Source organism: Colletotrichum truncatum, assembly GCF_014235925.2.
Source record: "Colletotrichum truncatum strain CMES1059 chromosome Unknown Contig_0001, whole genome shotgun sequence".
In the NCBI taxonomy this organism is placed as follows: Eukaryota; Fungi; Ascomycota; class Sordariomycetes; order Glomerellales; family Glomerellaceae; genus Colletotrichum; species Colletotrichum truncatum.
Window position 1 is genome coordinate 4,862,488 of NW_027222398.1, and position 20,952 is coordinate 4,883,439.

General features: G+C 48.1%; 5 protein-coding genes across 5 annotated transcripts; all 5 read left to right on the top strand.

Moving 5' to 3' along the window:
- Nucleotides 1-493: 493 nt before the first annotated feature.
- Nucleotides 494-5,302, top strand: CTRU02_201359 (uncharacterized protein; the record flags this gene model as incomplete). The annotated part of the gene is made up of 1 exon (XM_036726391.1): nucleotides 494-5,302. One exon carries the CDS (start codon nucleotides 494-496, stop codon nucleotides 5,300-5,302), a length of 4,809 nt encoding a protein of 1,602 aa, XP_036582073.1.
- A 2,112-nt stretch (nucleotides 5,303-7,414) lies between these two features.
- On the top strand, nucleotides 7,415-8,144 carry CTRU02_201360 (phosphatidylethanolamine-binding protein; the record flags this gene model as incomplete). Its single annotated transcript, XM_036726392.1, has 2 exons — nucleotides 7,415-7,661; nucleotides 7,720-8,144. 2 exons carry the CDS (start codon nucleotides 7,415-7,417, stop codon nucleotides 8,142-8,144), a joined length of 672 nt encoding a protein of 223 aa, XP_036582074.1.
- Nucleotides 8,145-10,634: 2,490 nt separating this feature from the next.
- CTRU02_201361 (uncharacterized protein) lies at nucleotides 10,635-10,883 on the top strand (the record flags this gene model as incomplete). Its single annotated transcript, XM_036726393.2, has 1 exon — nucleotides 10,635-10,883. One exon carries the CDS (start codon nucleotides 10,635-10,637, stop codon nucleotides 10,881-10,883), a length of 249 nt encoding a protein of 82 aa, XP_036582075.2.
- Nucleotides 10,884-14,903: 4,020 nt separating this feature from the next.
- On the top strand, nucleotides 14,904-17,450 carry CTRU02_201362 (NPP1 domain-containing protein; the record flags this gene model as incomplete). The annotated part of the gene is made up of 4 exons (XM_036726394.1): nucleotides 14,904-14,935; nucleotides 15,001-15,152; nucleotides 16,834-17,198; nucleotides 17,253-17,450. 4 exons carry the CDS (start codon nucleotides 14,904-14,906, stop codon nucleotides 17,448-17,450), a joined length of 747 nt encoding a protein of 248 aa, XP_036582076.1.
- Nucleotides 17,451-19,002: 1,552 nt separating this feature from the next.
- Nucleotides 19,003-20,835, top strand: CTRU02_201363 (Fumitremorgin C synthase 1; the record flags this gene model as incomplete). The annotated part of the gene is made up of 4 exons (XM_036726395.2): nucleotides 19,003-19,417; nucleotides 19,498-20,229; nucleotides 20,293-20,374; nucleotides 20,427-20,835. The coding sequence occupies 4 exons, from the start codon at nucleotides 19,003-19,005 to the stop codon at nucleotides 20,833-20,835; spliced, it is 1,638 nt and encodes a 545-aa protein (XP_036582077.2).
- Nucleotides 20,836-20,952: the final 117 nt, after the last annotated feature.

Sequence of the window (20,952 nt, forward strand, 5' to 3'; positions counted from 1 at the left end):
TAACAACCAACGAGAGACAATCCAACGCAGCTCAGCCGCACTGCAGCTCAATCGAGACTAGCTGACCTGACCATACCTGACCATACCTGACCATGCTGTCGATTCAAATAATGTCGCGAAAAATGGCTTGCGCCACGTTTCTCCTATTGCCGTCCTTCTCGTCTTCGCGACGTTGTCCCTTTGACAACCGCTTTTTTGAACAAGAGCGAGAGACTTGGACGCGATCATGGTGAAATCTCGTCGTCCAGCTTGACGAATGCCATCTTGACGCGCCGACCGCACACTCTACTGACCCCGCACCACCTGCGACGGTAACGCAAGTTATCCCGATAGCTCCAGCGAGCTGTAGCAGTCGGCAAGGCTGCGAGCCTGGCCTCCTACGATCGAACTTTGGGTCCGGTCTCCTACCAGACACCTACGGTACATTCGCGAAACCTCTCTACCTAAACAGGGCCGTCGTACTCGATCTCTTCAGCTCTGACGACTCGCAACAATGTCGGGTCTTCCGCCTAACTGGGAATGGGACTACGATGGCAAACGCTGGTTTTATCGCTACAAGCCAAATGGCCATGTCCAGTTTCACTTCCCCAAAGAGGGTGACGAGTTCCCCGATTATTTCGACGCCCTTTCACCAATACCTGACCTCGCACCCGAAGAGAAGCTAGAAAGTCAGCAGCAGGTCAAGAGACGAACGACGCTCGATCCCGATCCTAAGTCGAAAATGCGGGCAACTGGGGGCCCGCTGGCTGACTTTGGTATGAACAGGAGTGGGTTTGGTGGCCCCGGCATCGACGACGATGATGGAGAGGACTTTTACTACCAGCCTGAGAATTTGATGTATCTTGGTCCTGGTGCTTACACCGATGTCAGTCCTTTGGCCGATGAAGACGAAAGAGATGAAATCCCCAAAGATAGGCGCAAAAGTAAAGGCAACGGCGTACAAGATGAGAACAAGGACAAGACCCTGCTTGATGCGACTGCAGATAGGACAGGTGTATCGCCCCTCCAAAGTGAGTCAAACACGCCATCCGTGGCCAACAGCCTTCCCGTTCGTGAAGCGGCCGTTGTCCCGGAGGCCGTTGCCAAGGAGCTTCCTACAGAGCCGGTGCTCACCGTTAGCACTCAAGATCTTCCTCAGACAAACCAAGATGCGTCATCTCCTGGAGTCCCACTTCTCGACTCCGTTGAAAAGCCGCGTGTAGAGCTTCCCCCGCTTACCGGTCCGCCTCATGCTGTACACTCCCCGCCCTGGGACCCTGTCGGCATCATGGCCGAAATGGCTACAGAGCATACGGCACCCGCTCATATTGAGATACACCCCGACCCTGTTGAGATGGGTGATAATGCTGTCTTAGCACCAATAGAAACTCAAATCGTGGACATTGGCATAGCTGAGCTGCCCGAACGCACCAGCCCTTCAGACACTAGCCCGCCTGTGCCATCAACTCATGAATTGTTACATCAAACCAACATGACTGATCAGGCCCTGTACGGCGCTACTTTTGGGTCGGGGTCCAGACCTCAGAGTTCTTCGCCTACTAAATCAGCACAACATACTCCTGAGTCGAAAGCCGGGCCTTTTCCACCGAAGCCCGTCCCCAATGATTCACTTCCAGATTCCAGGGCTCCTCAGGCTCAGAAATCATCCGAAGTATCAACCAACGAGACTTTTGCCATCAGGCGGAAGCCCTCAAACGCAGGAGAGAAGCAAGGCAAATACCAGCCATACGTCCCCGGTGCTGTACCTACCGTTGCCTCCGAGAAATTGAAGAGAGACCCTGATTCTAGTCGCCGAGAGCACAGGAACTCGTTGGCAAGAGAAGCATCATTGATGATGGGTACACGCCAGAATTACGAGACTTCAAACATGCCTTCCATTCTGCAACCTCCTGTGGTGCCACCAAAACATCCACTTGAAAGCGCACAGCCTCCCGTTCAGCAACCTAACAATTCGACGCGACCTGATATTCCACGAACACAAACGGAACCAACAATTTTGCCTAGCGGGGCAGCCAACGCAGCTGGGCAGCCTACACACGGGCCTCTACAGCACATACCCTCGGTGCTTAAGCCAGCAAGTGGATTTCCACAAGGCCGCCCTCAGCCGCCTCTGTCTTCTGACAGTTCTCACACTCAGGGAAAGGATGTTGTCGCGCCTCTTGCTGCTCCAACTAAGACCCATTTCCAAAATGGGGGCTTGAACCAAACTCCGCCTAGAAAAGGGCAATATTTAGCTTTCCAACCAGGATTAGCTGCGAAGCAGGTCCAGCAACCGCGCGGAACTCAACTGGATGCGACGGCACCATCTGGGTCCATCCCCCATTCACTTACTCCAGCCCCTGGCCAGCAGTTGATGGGTCCTCGGCCTGCCATTCAGCGAGTTGAAACGGCTCCAACACAATCCTTATCTGAACAACGGCAGCCGGCATCCCACACATCGTCACAGACAGCTACATACAAAACCTCACCGGGAGCGCCCGGCTTGCCTCACTTTCTCCAGCGTCCCCAAGCCCAAGGCGATGTTGGGCAGCAGCCTGGTAGCCTAACTCAGTTGGAGTCTCCTCCAGCTACCATTCGCCCGCGATCGAGCTCTGATGCGCCACCGCACCTTAGTGGCGTACAGGGACCAGCTGCCCTTATTCCTGGACAACCGCGTGTCGTAGCGAGCACTGAAGATAATGCTGCCGTGGCTGTGGGGTCTTCGGTAGTGTCCAGAATGGCTGCTAGGCCTCGATCTGCAATGGATTTCATGCAGGGGCGTTCTCCGTCAGGGGCGGACCAGGAAATACAGCAGCCAGGCCCATCTCTGCCACCGGATCGTAGTCTACCACGGCAAACCTCCTTCGCTTCAAGTGAGGTTTCCTCACTGGGACCACCAACGGGAAGTCAGTCGTCGGGGCAGCCTCTGCAAACGCCGTCGCCATTGGAGGTTGGAGGAAGACGTCCCTCCTCAGGCTTCTTCCAAGGCGCCAACGTCAACGGGTTTCCATCCGCATCTGAAGGGGGCAACTCCCATGTTCATCTTAACAATCCAGGATCGCGGCCTGCATCTTTCTCAGGACCAACTCCGACTTCACCTCCAGCTCCGATACAACCCATGGCTTCTAGGCAACCTGCAGACCTCAGTGATGTTCAAAGCCCTCCGGCAATTCCAAAGAAGGTCCCAATTGGACCTCCAGGCAACAATTCCCAACCACCACTATCAATGATGCCAGGTAATCGCACTATCCAGAACCTTGTTGGAGCTTCACAGTCACCTACGAATCGTCGTCATTCGTTACCTACAGGACAGCTAAATGATCCTGCGGCGCAACCCGTCTTTGAACAGTCTCAGTTCCAACAACACGGATCGGTATATCCCAGTTCTCAGCATCAGAAAGAGGCATACCAATTGGGTTACGGTATTTCAAGACCGCATTCGGCGCAGCCCATTCAATCTCAGTCGTCCGCCGGATCTCAACACGCACCGCAATCAATCCATCCACTTCAGCCCGGACCCAAGGCCACCAAGCAGGCGTCAGAACGTCCACAACGTCCCACGGTCACTCCACCATCGCAACAGTTCTTCGGTCCCATGAGCCCTAGGACTCCAGGACACCTTCTTCAGCCAATTCAGGAGCACGGTGACAACGATCATCCCACAAGCAGTGTGCCAGTCAGAGTTGCATCTCAAACTACCAAAGATCCTCATCGTCATTCCCCAAGCAGTGCTAGACGATCGTCCACAGGATCGTCTCAATATCCGTCGTCAGCCGAGTCACCCAACGGGAAGGGTATTGAACATCTGGCGACCCAAGGACTCGTACACCAACCAAACAGGCCGCCTCAGCAGTTACAGCAACCATTCTCACCAGCTCTTGCCATAGCTGGCCAGACATACTCCCCTATACAGACCAACCCTTTCCAATCTCCGATCAATAGTGTTCAGTCTCCTCAACATGCAATGAATCCTGGTTCAGCATTTCCAGTCATGCAACAGCCAGCAAAGGAAAAAGAGAAAGGAAGCTGGTTATCCAAGTTTATGAAGGGCGCTGGCAAACCAACAATGCTCCAAAAGCCACCACCCCCAAACCAGACATTTTCCGTATTGCCGCATTCACCTAATAACGTGGCCCCAGGACAAAGCGGCCAGTGGCACAACTCCCCAGTAAATGCCATGAGGCCTGCGACGATCGCACCGCAACAGGCCAACCAGGCTAACACAAATCCGCCAACACCGGCCATGTTTCACCAAAGCCGACCCCCAGTTCCTGACCTGACATCTCCTGGGTCTCAAAGCCTCCAGAACGGGCCAGATCACGGTCACAATCTCTCCCGGCAATCTAATGATGTTCCCCAGGCGAGACAACAACAAGCCCCAGTTGTGTCGATACCGCAAGATACCCTAAAGCTACAGATACATCCCCAGAGTATACCGTTTAGTAGTTCAGCTCAGCCGCGGAATTCTCCTCAGCAAGTCAACGATCGCCAAAGTTTTCAGACACAACAGCGGGGACCACCAGCCACTTCGGGTTTACAGGAAGCCCCCAAGCAATACTCTCAGCCCCAAAACATGCCAAGCAATCCGGTTCACAGTTTCCCTCCGCAACCGACGGATCACCAAGTTTCTCAGACTGCACCGCAACAAAAGGCATTTTCGTCAGCGCTGCAGGAAGCCCCTAAACAACATGTCACTCCACTGAGCATGCCAGTTGGCCCAGGCCCAAGTCTTTCTCAGCAGCCCAGCCGCCAGGTTCCTCAGATAACGCATCAACAAAAACAAATTGTTTTGCCGCCTCCGGTAGCGTCTGAGCCACAGATACCAAAGCTACCGGATAGCGGCAAATTTATAACCCAGCAGACAGCGGATTTGCCGCCTGGTGGCCTGGCACCAGCTCTGGGAATGCCAAATGATCATCAGGCCATAGACAACATGTCAGATGCCGCATCTGTTTCTGCCATATCAGTTTCAACCGTGGATGTGTCTGAGGCTCAGGCACAGCCCGTTTTGAAGCCGCAGCTGGTGACAGTTGAGAAGCCTAATAACTCGACGGGACAGCATCAACTGCCATCTCGAGTTGCAACAACTCAAAGCTCTGGCGTCCAGGCGACACCAGTAGCGCCACCACAGGAGGTTAAAGCGAGCCATTCGATGGACCAAGAACTGACTGTGGCGCCACTATTTTCCAAACGCCAGACGACGGCTACTGTTGCTCCTGTCCCAGCAAACACGGCCCCTAAAGTCAATGATAAATGGGCCAAGAAGCCTGCTGTCGATTATTCAGGAGATGATTGGGGTGATGACCCTTGGGATTATCAGTAAACTGGTGATAAGATTGTGATACCGAAACTGTGGCGTACATACTTTAAGCGCATATTTTACGAAACTATTCCCCTAAAGAAATTGATCATAATTGTCTTCTACCACGCTGTCATCATGCGCCCGAAAGTCCTGCAAATAATCGCCATGAGAGATAAATTGCTAACGCTTAGTGAACCTATTTGAACTGCAAATAGTTGTTTAATAAAGGTGTACCCTTGGTGTGCTTATAGCATTTTAAGGTACCTAGGTTGTTGAATGTAGAAGGTGATTATGGAGAAATAAAGTGGGATTTTGAGCATACCCACCTAAGATGCACTGCACAAGCGACATTCGCGGTGTCTGGCAACGAAAGGCCAAATCTAAGCATCTTGTTAATTCTTCTCTTAGCTCTGGGTAATTAAGAAGAAAAAAATTGGTGATGTTACTTTCAAGCATGAAAGCGGTCTGGCAGACTACATTGCTATCCATCAGGTGCCAAATATTCGTAAAGTCTCGTCCCAGGCCCGCCGTTGTCACTCGGCCGAACTCGATACGGGGAGAAACCCATTTGCGTCCCCATGTTATGCCCACTGATCTCACCAACCTGAATCCTGTGATTCTCAGCCTCCGAGAGGAATGTGATGTTCCCTTCGGAAACCAGGACCAATCAACTCGGAGGATGAGCAGTCTCGGATTGCAGCAATGTCAAGGAATAGCTGCGTCTGGAGCCATGGCCGAGGCGGCCGTTCATGCCGCCGAGAAAGGCAATATCAGAGCCTTTGGGATAGTTTGAGCGGATCCATGACATCAGTTCAACTATATCGCTGGTGTTTTTTGTCGGTGATGTGCACCGCCGGGCTTGGGCTGATCTGCTTTGAGAAGCAGTCACGTTCAGAATGTTTCAAACGCTGGCATTTCTCCGAAATGATATATGAGTTCGTTAGTTGTTTGCCACGGTGCGTATCCAGTCAGATCTGTAAAGGGCATTCAATTCAAAGTAGTTCTTCTTCCCATCAAGTACAATTGACCTTTCGCGTCATGATTTCCTTTCTGGGCTTGGATGTCATCCCGATGGGGGTATTCCCATCTGACGTACATTTTCGCCGTCGCTCAGCTAGCCTCCGGTACGCCACCAACTAAATGTCTGATGCTAGGGGTGTATCAAAGTCTTACGGAGTCTGGCTAACAGCCATGTTTGCTACTTATTTATTCTCTTCTTTCTCACATATACTAATCAGGCATCGTCTTGCCCTTGATGCACCCGCAAGCAGATACGCTACAACGGAAAGATCTGTGAAGCCAGTAGCTTTATTTTGAAGCGAAATCTGTTTTCCGCACTAATTTGCAAGCCTGCCCCCTTCATTCTGTCGCAATAGGCTTCAGTACCTAGTAGATATAGCACTTGTCTTTTAACTTGTCTTTTAATCTCATTCTACTCCAACCCTATCGGCTAACCTGAGATGGAAAGTACCTCCCGAAACTCTCAATCAAGAAAGAGAAAATGTAGCTACCTTAAGGGAAATATCACTCTGTTTTGGTAATATGAATGTGAACGCTCATTTTTCAAGTACTTGTCACAGACATAGGGTCAGCTACACTGAGACCTGAACCGGTATTTTTCCCGTGGCGGTAAGAGGCTGTGTAGATCGTGGGTCTGGAACACCTTGTCATGTCGCACAAACTTGTTGTCTTTTATGACAGAGACAACCCTAAAGCAAGAGAGACCAAAGCTAAGATTGATGTCATGGCATGTGTTTAGAAGGGATGACACCGCGCTAGAGCCAGTCCGTCTGCGGCGCCTCCCGAGTGAAACCGTATGGTTCAGCTGTCAACTGCCCATGCTGATCAGAGATTTCCTATTCAGGTTTATTGCCACAGTCAGCCACACCAACATGCTGGGAATCGCCTGATTTTGACAAAGAATAGGTCATCCCAACGCCGTCATGGCTGAACCCATGACTTACATAGACCCTTTATGTCTCTTGATAGCTTTAGGAATAGCATGACGTCCTGCTAGTGACCTTGCTTTCCGATATAAAATACCTGCTTTGTGCATGGGATTAGTTATTTCGGACAGTCTTCAGTTGTTGCATCACTTACTCAAAGACTCCCTATTGACACTACTACACAGCCATGAAGACATTCCGCTTCGCTTTGCTTGCCCTCTTTACCACCGCGGCATGGGGTTCACTGCTTGAAAAAAAGCAATTCGAATGCCCCACACCGTCTTTCTCCCCTAGAAGTATTGCAGAAGTGCGCTACGCTTTTCAATCCCACGGGTTGACTCCAGCCCACCTCCCAGCCATCCACCCCACAATCGAGCTGCGAGTGAAGTATGGGGACAAGCTTGAGACCCTGGGGAATGAATTCGCCGCCATACGTTAGTTGACTCCATAATGTGAATGAGTGATCAGGGGGGGGTACTGATAAAAGTCCAGAAACCCTCCGAAGCCCGGAAATCTCCTTTGATCCCGAACCACGCTACGACCCCGCAACGACAAAATACACTTATATCCAAGTCGACCCCGACACCCCTGGCCCAGCCTTGCCGGTTCGGCGTAAATTCCTGCACCATCTTGTCTACGACCTTCAGCCGTCCTGCATAACCACGCAGGCACCCGTCACTCAGGTAGATTACCAGTCCCTTCTGCCACTCTCATTCACCCCACATCGGTACATGTCGCTGCTCTACCGTCAACCAGAAAACTACACCCCGCCTCCCGTGGGTACAGGAGACTCGGTTGTAAGGGTACCGTTTGATTTGGCGGCGTACGTCGCGCAGGGCGGGCTGCAACTCGTGGCCGGGAACTTCAATAGGGTGGCGCTCGGAAGGACCGTTTGCGACGTGGATCCTGTGTGCTAAATGGTTGTATTTGTGGGGTATTGCGTGGTCGGTGGCCTTCTTGTGAGAATGTCTCACAACGGCCTAATGGCACGTTCGTGGAGAAAAGAAACAAGTTGGTGGGTGGTGATGTGAGGGGGTCGGTATCAAGAAACCTAGGCTAACCGGAAAGGTCCGTTGGGAATGAAGAAACCGAAGCGGGAAATGACCGTCCTTTTTCTACCGCTACAAAGAAAATGCCATTCCTGAATGTATAACCTCGGCCCGGGGAAACAAAAAAGGTCTACTGTAACACGAAAACTTTTGAATGCCTAGGAACATGTGGAATAGGCTTCCTTGACGATTTGGGGGAGCGAAACGTGGTTGGCACCTAACGGTAGCAACTTTTGTGATGTTTGATGCAACCTTTAAGGGCACTTCCCATACATGAATGCCTTGAGATCCGAGCATGCTACATACCAACGGATTGATGTACTGATCAAGAATACTCTGCCATTGAAGTTGATATAATACTCCAGTAAGCTCTCAGCTGTATCGGATGAAGGTAGAAAAACAATGGTAAGAGCCTAACACAGAAGATGCAACGAGTCAAGGACGTGGAGCTCAAAATTACCAGAGTTCAAGCTTTTAGAGCCAATGAAAGCTTCTTGAGAGGACTTCACAATCAAACGGCAGGTTGAGTGGTGCCTGGGACAGATGGTTCAAATCGGTTCTTTGGAGGAAATTGAACTCGGATGGTGCGCATGCCAATTTAGATCTTGTCGGTTGGAAAACCGAATTGTAATCAACCATCCGTAAGGCCATCTAATCACTTTAATTTCGGAAAGGTCTCAATTCCAGACATTACATGTACTTGTTAAAAGATCATAATTCGTATTTACTGGAAGGGTTCCCTGCAAATTTAAAAGAAGATCATTCTTTACAACGCTTCTATCCGTGGCACATCATGTTATGTGTCGATCTTAATTATGTTAAAACACCTCATATCAGCCCTCAATCACTCGTATGTGGATATTCTGTAAAGACTGGCGGTCATCAATCACTAAGGCACCTTCAGGGCTAGTCATGACTATCTACCCTCGACACCTCCACCTAATGGTTGGTCCTATTTGCTGCACGATTCATAATAGGCTTCGACCTGATGTCATCCTTGAATTCTCTATGACCAAATTCCGCTTATCGGCCGAGACCAATTAAGACAAAACCGAGGTATCAAAGTTTAAAGTTCCGTGAAGCTAGGGGAGGGGTTTAAACCGGGGAAAGATGCTCGTTTCGTATGTGTGGGGCACCAATTCGGCAACTGCTCGTGCTTACAGCTTCCTAAATGGTGACAAACCTTTGAATGACTAAAGATTGTTGGTTTTTAAAGAGCGTGGAATGCTGACTTACTAGCATGTAACTCCTCCACGTAATGTTTCCGAATTGGCAAGCCAGTGCCGAGGAAGCTAACATACAGCACGTTCGGCCATCAAACCCTCATTCACTGCGTGCACTACACCAGACTCAGCAGGTTACAAGTAAGCGGTAGGTTTATGTGCCGCACCTGCCGCTTCATACTGCCGCACATCCTACCGCTGCCTGGAATGAAATTGTGTCTTAACAAACTGTCCCGCAAGTACGGCGGTTAACGTGTTACATCATCAGTCAAGAATCTTTGCTGTCCAATCAAGCTTAATCAATTGATTGAACATGGAGATCAAAGTTTTCTCTAGGGGTTCGCTGTCGGTATGATTCTGGTATAGCTCAACGGAAAGCTCCGAACTTGAATAATAATGCATCAAGTAATGCTGGATAAGTCCAGTTACCACAAATGACTCCCCTAATGTGTGCGATTGGTTGTGTTACTATAAGCAGGTTATTTGAATGCAACCCCGAGATTCATTTTGTTCGGCGTCGTTTTTCAATAAGTGCCTCCTTTACAAATGCACGAAAGGTATAGCGTTTGATATGTCTTCGACTTTCAAGCTCTCACCATTTGAGACTGGGGCAGAGGATTTGGAACCAACTTCTTTCCTATGTATTAAGTACTTCTCAATGGTCGCTTGGCTACGTGAGTGATCTTCATACTCACTGTCTTTAACAAATGAGACCACTTGCCTATTTATAATGTCACTTAATGTACGAAGCGGGGCAAAGATGCCAAGAGCTGACGTCGCCTCCACAGTTTGCGCAACTTCCTAGTCTCACTGACTCGCTTGGACTTCGAGTCGAGAGAATGTTCAGATGAGATGTGGGTCATCAGACCAGAGCCTGACTGGCAAACTCGAATGTAGATATGTTTTGCAAAGTTTCGATGCTCTAAAAGCACTATCAACAATTCCAGGAAGAAGATTCACCCTGGTATTGAATAGAAAAAGACTTGTTTATAAAGACCATCTGCCGCCATCGTCTAAAATCCATACGTGCTTTCATTCCATTCAACATAGTCCTTCCAGCTACGGTACACTTCTACACTTTCATTGAAATATCTTTTTGTTTTTTAAACTAGCTCCTTTAGCCCGTGTCGCCAAGATGCTTTTCCAGTCGACCCAGTACCTCACCGTTGCCCTCAGCATGTTGGCCGCCACTGCTGCCGCAGCTCCCACCGAGATTGAGGCTCGCCAGCAGCCCAAGGAGATTGGCGCTTGCTATGACAGCAAATTCACTTGCGCTTTCCAGGGCTGTTTTGCTGGCTGGAGCTGCGCCCAGATCTCTGGTGGCACCGCTGCCTGCTGTGTCAAGTGGTGTAAGTATCGCAACTATAAATATCCAATGATCTAAACCAATCCACTTCATAGAAACCTACTGTAATATTTGACATCCAACAGACATGTTGAAAGATTAGCAAGTCTGGGACGTTCTGAGGTCGACGTTTGTTAAGGAGCGGTTCGGTGGGCTGTTGGGATTCTGCGTTATCTGGATATCAGCGGGCAGGCCATGTGGTGAATCACCATGCGCCAAAGCATATGATTTGAACTACTTTCCATTGCTTCTTTCTATCTAATTAGTCATACATCATGGTATGGTGGTGAACACTACCCATAACTCATTCACTGGTTGTCATGCTAGTAACGAGCATATACTTTTGGCAGTTGGTGCAAAACTAAGCCTTCACAAGCTGCTATTTTCCATCAAATTCAAATATCAGTGTGTACACCTAGTGTGTCTACGCCAAAACGGTGGAGTGTTCCAGCGCAATCTTACGTCTTATCAACCACTGCGCCATTAGGCAGGACCAAGCTTTAGACTAATGACCAATAGATGTTGTGATACTTGATCCCAAGGAGAACATCGTCTTAGAAAATGAAAGGAAGAACCCAGATGCCAAATTCCTACTCATCCGGCTGACTGTAAGTGGTTGATTGCTTGTTCACACCTCATCCCAGTCCCACAAGGAATGTTACGACTTGCGAATGAACATGATTTGCTCTTTTCTCCAAGGCTAGTAAAAGCATACGTTTTAGTCGTCATAAATGCATTTCCTCTGTTCTTCAAACTGTTTTGTAGCCATATACTCTGATTTGCTTTCCCTTTCTTTTTCCTTTTGACGTGGTGATACAATTGGGTAGATTTCCTAGCTGGCCGAAACAGAAAGCTGCCTGACTAATGGAGGCACGCGAAGATTATCTTGCTGAAGAAATCGAATAATGACAGCTATACTACAGCGAAGGCTTTGCGGCTTATCTCGTTGCTGTCGACTCTGGAAAAGGTGCTTGAGTCGGTGATAGCCGAGAGAGCATTATACGCGTTCGAGACATACGGGCTCCTGTCCACGAGCCACTTCGAGGCCCGGAAATAGTAGCCAGCAGATAAGACGCTGGTTCTGCTGTATAAATACAACGATGGAGCATAAAGGAAGAGAAAAGTCGTTAGTCTGGTTGTTTTTGATATTAAAGGCGCGTATAATGGAGTATATAAGGAGAGGCTCCTTCAAAGACTTAAAGCATGACGGATCCCGGAAAAGCTAGTAAAGTGGGCAGATGCGTTCTGCTCTAAACAGACAGCTATTATCCAGGTAAACGGCGAGGGCTCTCAGATCTGCTCCCTGCCTCAGGATAAGCTACCTCAGAGCTTGCTGTTATTCCCTGTTCTGTTTCTCTTGTTTAATGACGTTTTAGTCTAGCTCTAGATCAACAATAAGAATAGAGGCGCACTAGTATTTGGACAACTTAACGGCATGGGTTACTAGAGTATCACCCGGAGGCCAACAAAGAAGGTATCCAAGCTATTATTGATATGGCACACGACTGGGTGAGGCGAAGCGGGGCGGCTTTCGAAGCAAACAAGACGGCCACAGGACTTTTCCACGTTCGACATCATATGGGACACAATGCGGCCTAAGGATCAGGTGAAGATCCCGGGCGTGGTAGTGACCAGCAGACTCCGCTTTACCCAGCATATCGCAAGGGCTGCAACTAATGACCTGAAAGAGGGGTTGGAGCTCAGACTACTCAAGGGCTTGTCTCACTCTGCGGCATGATAGCTTCTTATGGCGGCTGTGGTACCTACGATAGACTACGCCTCAAATTTCTGAAGACATGCGCGTATTTCAGCCCAGATGAGCGCCATCAATAGAATAGAGGAAATCGGAGCTCGGACAAACGAGAGGACCTTCTACTCGGTAGCTTCGGCAGTTGCCGAAGTGGCAGCAGGCATAAGTCCAGGAGCGGTTCGACAGGAAAGCCAGCAGGTTTTGGGTCAGCCTTCGCATATTGCCTCAGTACGTATATTTTTAGGTATGCGTTATAGAGTAAAGCATAACTGTGTTTCCTCTCTGGTACTTAGAGGAGTGAGGATATCAAATAGCACGCTGCGAAAAGACTCGGGGTATTGGGGATCCCAAACCTCTCCGATCGAGCTAGGCCAACCTGTGGAAGTGCGCAGTCTCCGACTGACCAGAAGGCTTATAAGACGAGCTGTGGGTGTAGTTATGTATACTATTCAACCGCTACCAGCCCGCATATTAAAATACCTTAACATCGCTTCAGTACGTCTTCCCTATAAAATCTCTCCAAGCAGTTCTACTACGCTAAATAGGGTGGATTCCGAGTTGTATCTAAGATATAGTAGATATTAGGTCGTAATACTTATATACTATAAGCAGGTCAGGGTAACTAATAATGGCGTAAAGACAAAGCTTGTAATGACGAATCCGTTACAACTGTCCCCTATTCTGAACTACAGAGCTGCGCTAGCCAATACCCAACTGGGTCGTAGCATTATGTATACCACTGCAACGCGTTATACTTTTAATATGACGTACTAGAACTAGAACCGTATAGAGGTGGCGGTACTACCTCTCCTTTATACAACTTAACCAGGAGGATGCCTAATAGCAGCCAAGGGTTTATCCAAGTCCATTTAAGACCGTTGCAGACCTGAAAAATTAGCTGACATTATAGACGAAGGTTACTGTCAATTTGAAAAGTTATTTCCAGGGAGATTACTTAACAAATAAGAAACAATACATATCAAATTCACTTCAAGGACGTTTAAAAGGCCATTCGTTCTCCGTAGGCATAGCCAGGTCTACAAAAGGCTACAAACCTATTTGTAAGGGCACTCAGAAGTAATGAGTCAGTTCTATGGACCCGTTGGGGAGTGGGGTTGGATTGTCACAGGAAGTGGCAGTTACAGTTTAGTTTTTATTACGCGGTTCTTGAACATACCTTTCGAGCTATCTCCTCTCCCAGTCCTACTAGCAGAAGATCCTAGTAAACCTAAAGGTCCATATAAGGGCGGAAGTGCGAAGCCGTAAGTTTAGAGAGTTTGAATACTGCATTGTCTTCGTTGCGAGGGCCAATAGCTTTCCTGAGAGCAGAAGCTAGGAGCACCCCCAGAGTCAATTTGGAGGTATCCTGATCTGAAGGTTCGTGACACAATTTAATAGTGTAACAGATTTTCTACCATAATTCTTATCAAGAGTAGGTAGTTATCTCTGTTCCCTAAGTCTTGTAGCCGTTGTATTTAATCATAGGCTCAGTCTAACGAGAGAAATATGCTCGCAAACAGGGGGTTATGCTCTTTGACTATTTTATCTACAAATGTATGGCCTTTTTGTTCTGATTCTTATAATGACTGCCGAAAACAGGAGACTTCGAATCCCAGGTGTCTCCTCTCACAAGAGAAGATTGGCCCATTCCTTTCAACTACTTACGTAATTGTCGCCAATAGTTCTTGCTAGAAGCCGCTATGCGATAGTGATGAAACAAGATGCTGTATTTATTTGGGTCTATTGAATTAGACCTCTTACATAGAGTTCAACCCAGTGGGATAGGATTACTTTGCTGTGGAAACTGTATAAAATATATTTCCTGTTAGTTATAAGCAACTAGTGCTGTGAGGCGCGCTCATAGGATGTGTGTACTTTTTATAGTTTAGAACTAGTAGAGAAAGTGTTTTAATAAAATTTATTCCGCTCTTAGTGAGATGGCGTCTTCACCCCAGTTTCTCTGCTAGCCTAGGTCTATAACACAATACAGGCGAGATTGTTGTATAAACAACGAACCAAACGCAAACCATGATGACGCCAACGTTAACGTTAATATACTAACGCGGTGTCTATTCTTGATGGCCATCTCACAACTCTACCAGAATAACACTTTATAAGATCGGCGGTCCGTGTGTGATATCTCACCTGTCCCCGCAATAGTCCAAGTGGAGCCGTGACAGCCATGTAGTCTTGAAGGGATATAAATACTGCGCATGCAACACTTTGTTACCTACGGCATGAGATGTAGTATTTTTTACAAGCTGAATTATTTATATTAGCGATGACTATTTATGACCAAGTCAAGCGTTATGGTCTGTCTCAAAACTGCTGCTGCCTTGATGTTCGTTAACCTTTTGCACGCTATGTTACATGCCAGACAGCCTAGTTTACTAAGATTCCACATAGGGGCTTCATTGACTTTGTCGCCACTGCCCCGGCAGCTTACGGTGTTCCACTGGACGATGTCAAGAACTGTTACTGCGGTGATGTCACGAAAGATTATCAGACTAGTGACCCGGATGCTACTAAGAAAGCCTGCCCCATATATGGAGGCGTCGGTAAGCTCGGAGCCGATCTTAATTTCTGTAGGATCTTTCGGTGATTAACATGTAAAACTTCTGTTATTAGCTGGCCCTTACCCTACTAGGTGCAGGATCATAATTGACATTAACGAGCCTTTGTTTCTTCAGAAGTGCATAGCATTAGGCAAACATCCACCGGGAGGTTGGTGCGAAAAAGGGAAATAAGACTCTACAACTAGGATAGTGCACCAGGAATGCAAAATAACATACTGTAAAAGCTAGGAAATCCTAAGGGGTTATTAATACTAGTCTCGACTACTGGTCCTATTAGAGTCCCGAGGTTGATTGCATGTAGAAGCGGTCACTTCGGAATCTTTCCATCTCTGGCGCAGACAATTACAGAATAATCGTTCTTGCTAAACACCACATCCAGTACAAAAATGGTCGTTGGAGTTATGAAGATCCAGGTAGCTTTCTGATCGTTCATCTGCCAAGCCTTGACTGTTTGGCTGCCACAAGTTTCTAGCATGGTTCCAGAGTTATAAAATGACGCTTTTAAACAAGCTTCCCATGCCTCAACTTCGCCGAGGAGAAAGATCAAGATTTGTGAAAACCAGAACATCGCCGGTAATCGAGGATACAAACAGCGCCACGCACGGCTTCGCGCAACAATATCTATGGAAATGCTGCTTATGTTAGACCCTTCCAAGCTGATCACTTCATCGCGACAAAGCATACCCTTAAGATCAAAAACCATGTGACTCATTCATAGAGAGTTTTTATTATGGTAACAATCAGACTATGTTTAGTAAACCATAGATAGCTTCTTTCTGTTTTAGACGGTCGCACAATTCGCCATCTCCTCGCTTTGGAGGTTCGGGTCCCGGCTTCAGGCGCACTTTTTCTATCCAGGACTTCCGGGGTCTCCGATAATATTCCAATTCCAGACATTAACAACCTCATTCTCATAATCTAGTAGCTCTTTCCTGGTTTCAAAACATTGCGCAGAGAAGTTCAGAGTACCCTGATTGGCCATTTTAGTGGGAATCACAATCTGCAGAGAATTGCCAAATCCCTCAATGTATGAGAAGTGCAACGCCTTATCAGGATCTAATCCAAGCTCCGCCAGGTATTTAGCGATTGCCTTCTCGCCGGAACCCCATAATTCCTTGGTCTTCAAGCTCCAGAGACTTTTGCCTGTATAATATTGCGGGATCCATACTTTGGCTGCTGCATTAAACAGATACTCGTCTGCTTTAAAAACGCAACACCAGTTCTTTTTTATCGGAGAGCCGCCCCATCTTGCTGGCCGTGTCCCTATATGAAAACTCTTGGTTAGCGACACACGTCTAATAAACGTCGAATACCAGCTATCTCACCAAGATAAATGCCATTACTTTTACCACGCAGTGGTGATGCTAGTGGACACAACTGAATCGGCCATGATAAAGTCATCGCATTTACTCCAAGTGCCAGTGCAGAGTTTGAGGGACAAATTGAGCTTCGATCCAACCCCTATCTACACATATCGGGGGGTTGCGATCTTTACCCCGCTGTAGACGCCGGTGGCAACCTAGGGTAGTGGGCGAAGCCGCTTAATGTATCTTTCCAATTGGATATTGTCGTGTACGTGGGACCAATGGCTGACTCCTCGGGGGGAAAAGCGCTGGGCTGAAACCTACTGGCGGTGGAAGAGATGGATGCAATGACAGTAAAGGTAGCCAGGTCTATGTCCGTCGCGGCGAAAGTCAAGGCCGTATTGGAGTTCTTTATAGCTATTACGTCCCAAAGGTTCGCTGGGCCGAGGGGGATAACAACGGTCACCGCCACTATTGGGCCAGTGTTGTTGTCTGGATCAATCGATGGGGCTGTGAGACGGACGATATTACGGCTCTGTGGCCTGTTGGTGTATCTTACACAACCGACCACTTGAGCTGGGGATCGGCAGCTGCTGGAAGCGTATCATTCAAGTCTTCAGATGTGGGCATTAACATGGACAAACACCCCAAGATGCAGATTCACGATAATACTCTCTCACCTTTCACTGGAGCCGACGGCGATAGCGTCTTTGAGCCTACGCTTGTGAGTTGGGATTCTCTCCCGGACGCAGCCAAAGAAGCACTAACGGACGTTAAGTACGAGAAGACGCAAGTGCCATTTACGGATGACAACTTCCAAGCTCACCTAGACGCCGCATACAGGAAGGATTTCTACGGCGGCATACCTACAGAGCCGGATTGCCACACAGAAGAGCCACCAGCCAAGACCGACACTCCTGATGATCCACCCACGTCTGCAACAAGCGCAACCCAAGCCAACCCTACAGCCCTGTAGTGAAGTAGTTGCAGTATCAGTGTGCACACACACACACACATACACGCACAATTTATTATTTAGACGCTGTTAGTACAACGGACTGTAGCCACCTTATTTGGGCGGGACTTTTCCACACCCGCTTCCAACTGCTCATGGGACAATGCTCACTAGCGTAAAACCTTTGCACTTCACATGCTTGCTTCTACGCCATTTCCAACGGCCACCCCACGTTAAGTGTCCGTGCCTCACCAGTTATGCAGAGTGAAGTGTTCTCGATTGCATCTACTGATTTGCTTTTCCATACGGAATGGTCAACTTAGTATATCGAATCGCTTTGTCAAAATTACAAGTCATCTTGCATCGATCTGACAGCCACACAAACGAGGCCAATCTAGGTACGAACAAGTCAGCCCCCACACACTCAGATACCTGGGATGTAGTCCATTTGCAATGAACCTCAAATATAAACCCTATGTGTTCTTAGTACTAGTGTGTAAAAAATCACTTACCTGAACTGATCAGTCGGGTGGTGAACTTCCTCGTTTTGTACTTCAGGCCTCGTCAGGCCAACATGAAGGGTTTGTCGAGTCGGATTGCAGCCTTCGCTTGGAGCAATGTACTATCCGCCGTGCTCAAGCCGCACACTAGTAGTTGCATCCGGCCTGACCCGCCCTTCGGTTATGCACGACAATGCGTGCAGTAGTAAGATCGAACAGGTAGGTGCCACTAATGTAAGATTTATTTGTAGTCCCCCAACGTCTTTATGGTGGGGGTTGGCTAGCTTCGATCCCTTGAGCGGACGAATGGAAACACGAAACGATTGTGTAAAAAAGCTCGCGTCTGTTTTTGATTGTGCTGATTATGTGGCACGATTGCCCGAAAAAGGAATAATATGTTGCTGATTATGCAATGCTCATTTTGCTATCGATCGCCTGTTTATTTTGGTATCGTTCTCTCTTGCCTCCCCTGCAGTCCTTCAATCTGACAATGGCATCCTGTCGCTGACATCTTGAGACATTGTTGGCTAAATCGGCATCAGCACAGCCCGATGACACTTAGAAAAGTGGTTAGTACGCAAGATTGCCATTCCTGGAAAACGGCTCCCGGGTAACTAGCAGACAGAACCAAAGTAACTTCCTGCACTAATGCAAACCTGTTAAACACGATATCAAGATCATTGCTCGGGGTATTTGTCCAGAAGGCTAGAATGTGAGTGATCGATATTAGTTTCGGTCAGTAGCTGAATCTCAGGTATGACTCCATAAGACTTTCATTGGTGTTGACCCAGGTCTCACGTGCATAAGTCATGCCAGTGAACTGCACGTGGTGCGTGGCATGCATTAGAGGCTATGTCTGCTACTACCCTATTAGCCACATCAAGAAGCCAGAGCCTTCCAAGTAAGCGTTAACCTGGTCTGCTTATCTTCTCAATCCTTTCGCCTACTCGTTGACTACTACCAAAAGATATATCTATGTACCAGACTGCCCTCCCAAGTCATCGAATCTAAGACCTATAACATTCTTATGCTTTCATCATTTATTCTACTTGAAATCACCCCTTCCCGTCATGATGGAAGGCCTTGACATTATTCTCTTCTACCTTCGAGTCATCGTCATACCTTGCGTTTTTGTTTCTTCTCTTCATCTTTTCTCGAGATGGTGCATAACAAAGAGCTCCGATGAGGAAAACAAGGCCAAAGTTAATCCTGCCAGATTCCCGGGCCCAAAACAGTACCCAATTATTGGCCGTGTCCATGATCTGCCTAGATTCGCTATGTGGCTCAAGCTCAAGGAATGGGCAGATGAATTCGGCCCCATTTACCAGACCAGCATGCTTGGGCAGAAATTCGTCATCATCTCCGATGAAAAGCTGGCTCAAGAACTCCTTATTAAAAACGGCAATGATTTTGCAGGCAGACCGCAGATCCAAGCTCTGATCAATCATAAACTAGGACCTGCCTACTCTGCTCTGATGGATCGTCATGGTAGGTGTTTCTTAAATTTCCTCTACGGCTTTAGCTGCCTATGAAGTTGAAGACTAAGACGCATTTATCAATCTGAATAGACACTTGGAAATACCAACGAAAATGGGTTCACGCTGCCATGGTCGCGGCGCACCAGCAGCACTTTTACGGCCACATAGAAGCCGAGGTTAAGAGGTGGCTTGTCACCCTTTTGATAGACCCCGAAAAATTTCACAGCAACACCCGCGAGTTGACAGGTCGCATTATTAGCCGTCTTTCTTGGGACGACGCTTCACAAGGAAAGGCTTATGGAGACAGCGCGATAGCGACGCTAACGCAAATGTCCGTCTCTGGCCCTCTTGTGAATACAATGACTCCACTATGGCACCTGGGAGATTTCATTCGCTTCAATCCGTGGCGCAAATTCGAAGCTGCTCGTGAGAAAAATCAGCGTGCGTGGTGGCTGCAGTCGTTCCGTGTGGCTAAGGTGAGATACCAAAAGGGGCAGCTGCCAGCTGATACTTGGGCCTACCGATACTTTGAGCAATTACAGAAAGGCGGCAATGAATCTCTCGTGCAGACTGAAAAGGAAGAGGACTTTGCCGCCTGTATGCTAGGGTTCCAGTGCCTCGTGGGCGTTGTCACTATATCTGGGCCTATGCAGTTCTTTCTGATGTGTATGGCCCTTCACCCTGAATGGCTACAGAGATGCCAAGATGAAATCGAAAGCGTCTGCGGCGATAGAATGCCAACGCGTGATGACTTCTCCAAATTGCCGACTGTTAGAGCCTGCTTGAAGGAAACTCTTCGATGGAGATCCGGCGTCCCATTGGGTGAGAGATTCCAATCAACTTCACAAGAACGCAAATGAAGCGAAGACTTACACATATGTGCAGGCGTTCCTCATCAATGCGAAAATGACTCTGAGTTTCAAGGCGTCAAGATCGAAAAAGGCACCATCATCCTCGCCTGCGAATGGTCAGTTCTCCATGAAATGTACGAAGAAGGCGCTAACGACGCTTACCAACAGGAACCTCAACCGCGTCAGCGAGAACTATACTGACCCTGATCACTATCGTCCAGACAGATATCTTAACCCGGAGTTTCCAACTTATCAGGAACCTCTTAGCCACTACCCTAACTTCCGTGACGGTGTGGGAATGCACACCTTTGGTTGGGGTCGGCGAGCATGTCTGGGGCAGAATCTCGTTGATGACGAGATGTTCGTCGCGGGAGCAGCAGTGTGCTGGGCCTTCGACATGGGGCTGAAAAAGTGCCCTGCTACAGGTAAAGATGTGACGTTTGACAGCCAAGCTACAAACTCGAACGTCATCCTTGAGCCTTTGCCATTCCCAATGCAATTCAAGATAAGAAGTCCAGAGAGAGCCCAAGCTGTTTTGGATGGATATAATGTCGTCAGAGATAACTTGCGAGTTTAGGAGTGCTTTGCAGAGGTGCCGCGGCATACTATATTTAGAGGAATAAAGCTACGGCATTAGAGAGTTGATATACCACCTAGTATTCCAGTGACAGTGCTAAATCAAGTATCTAGATTT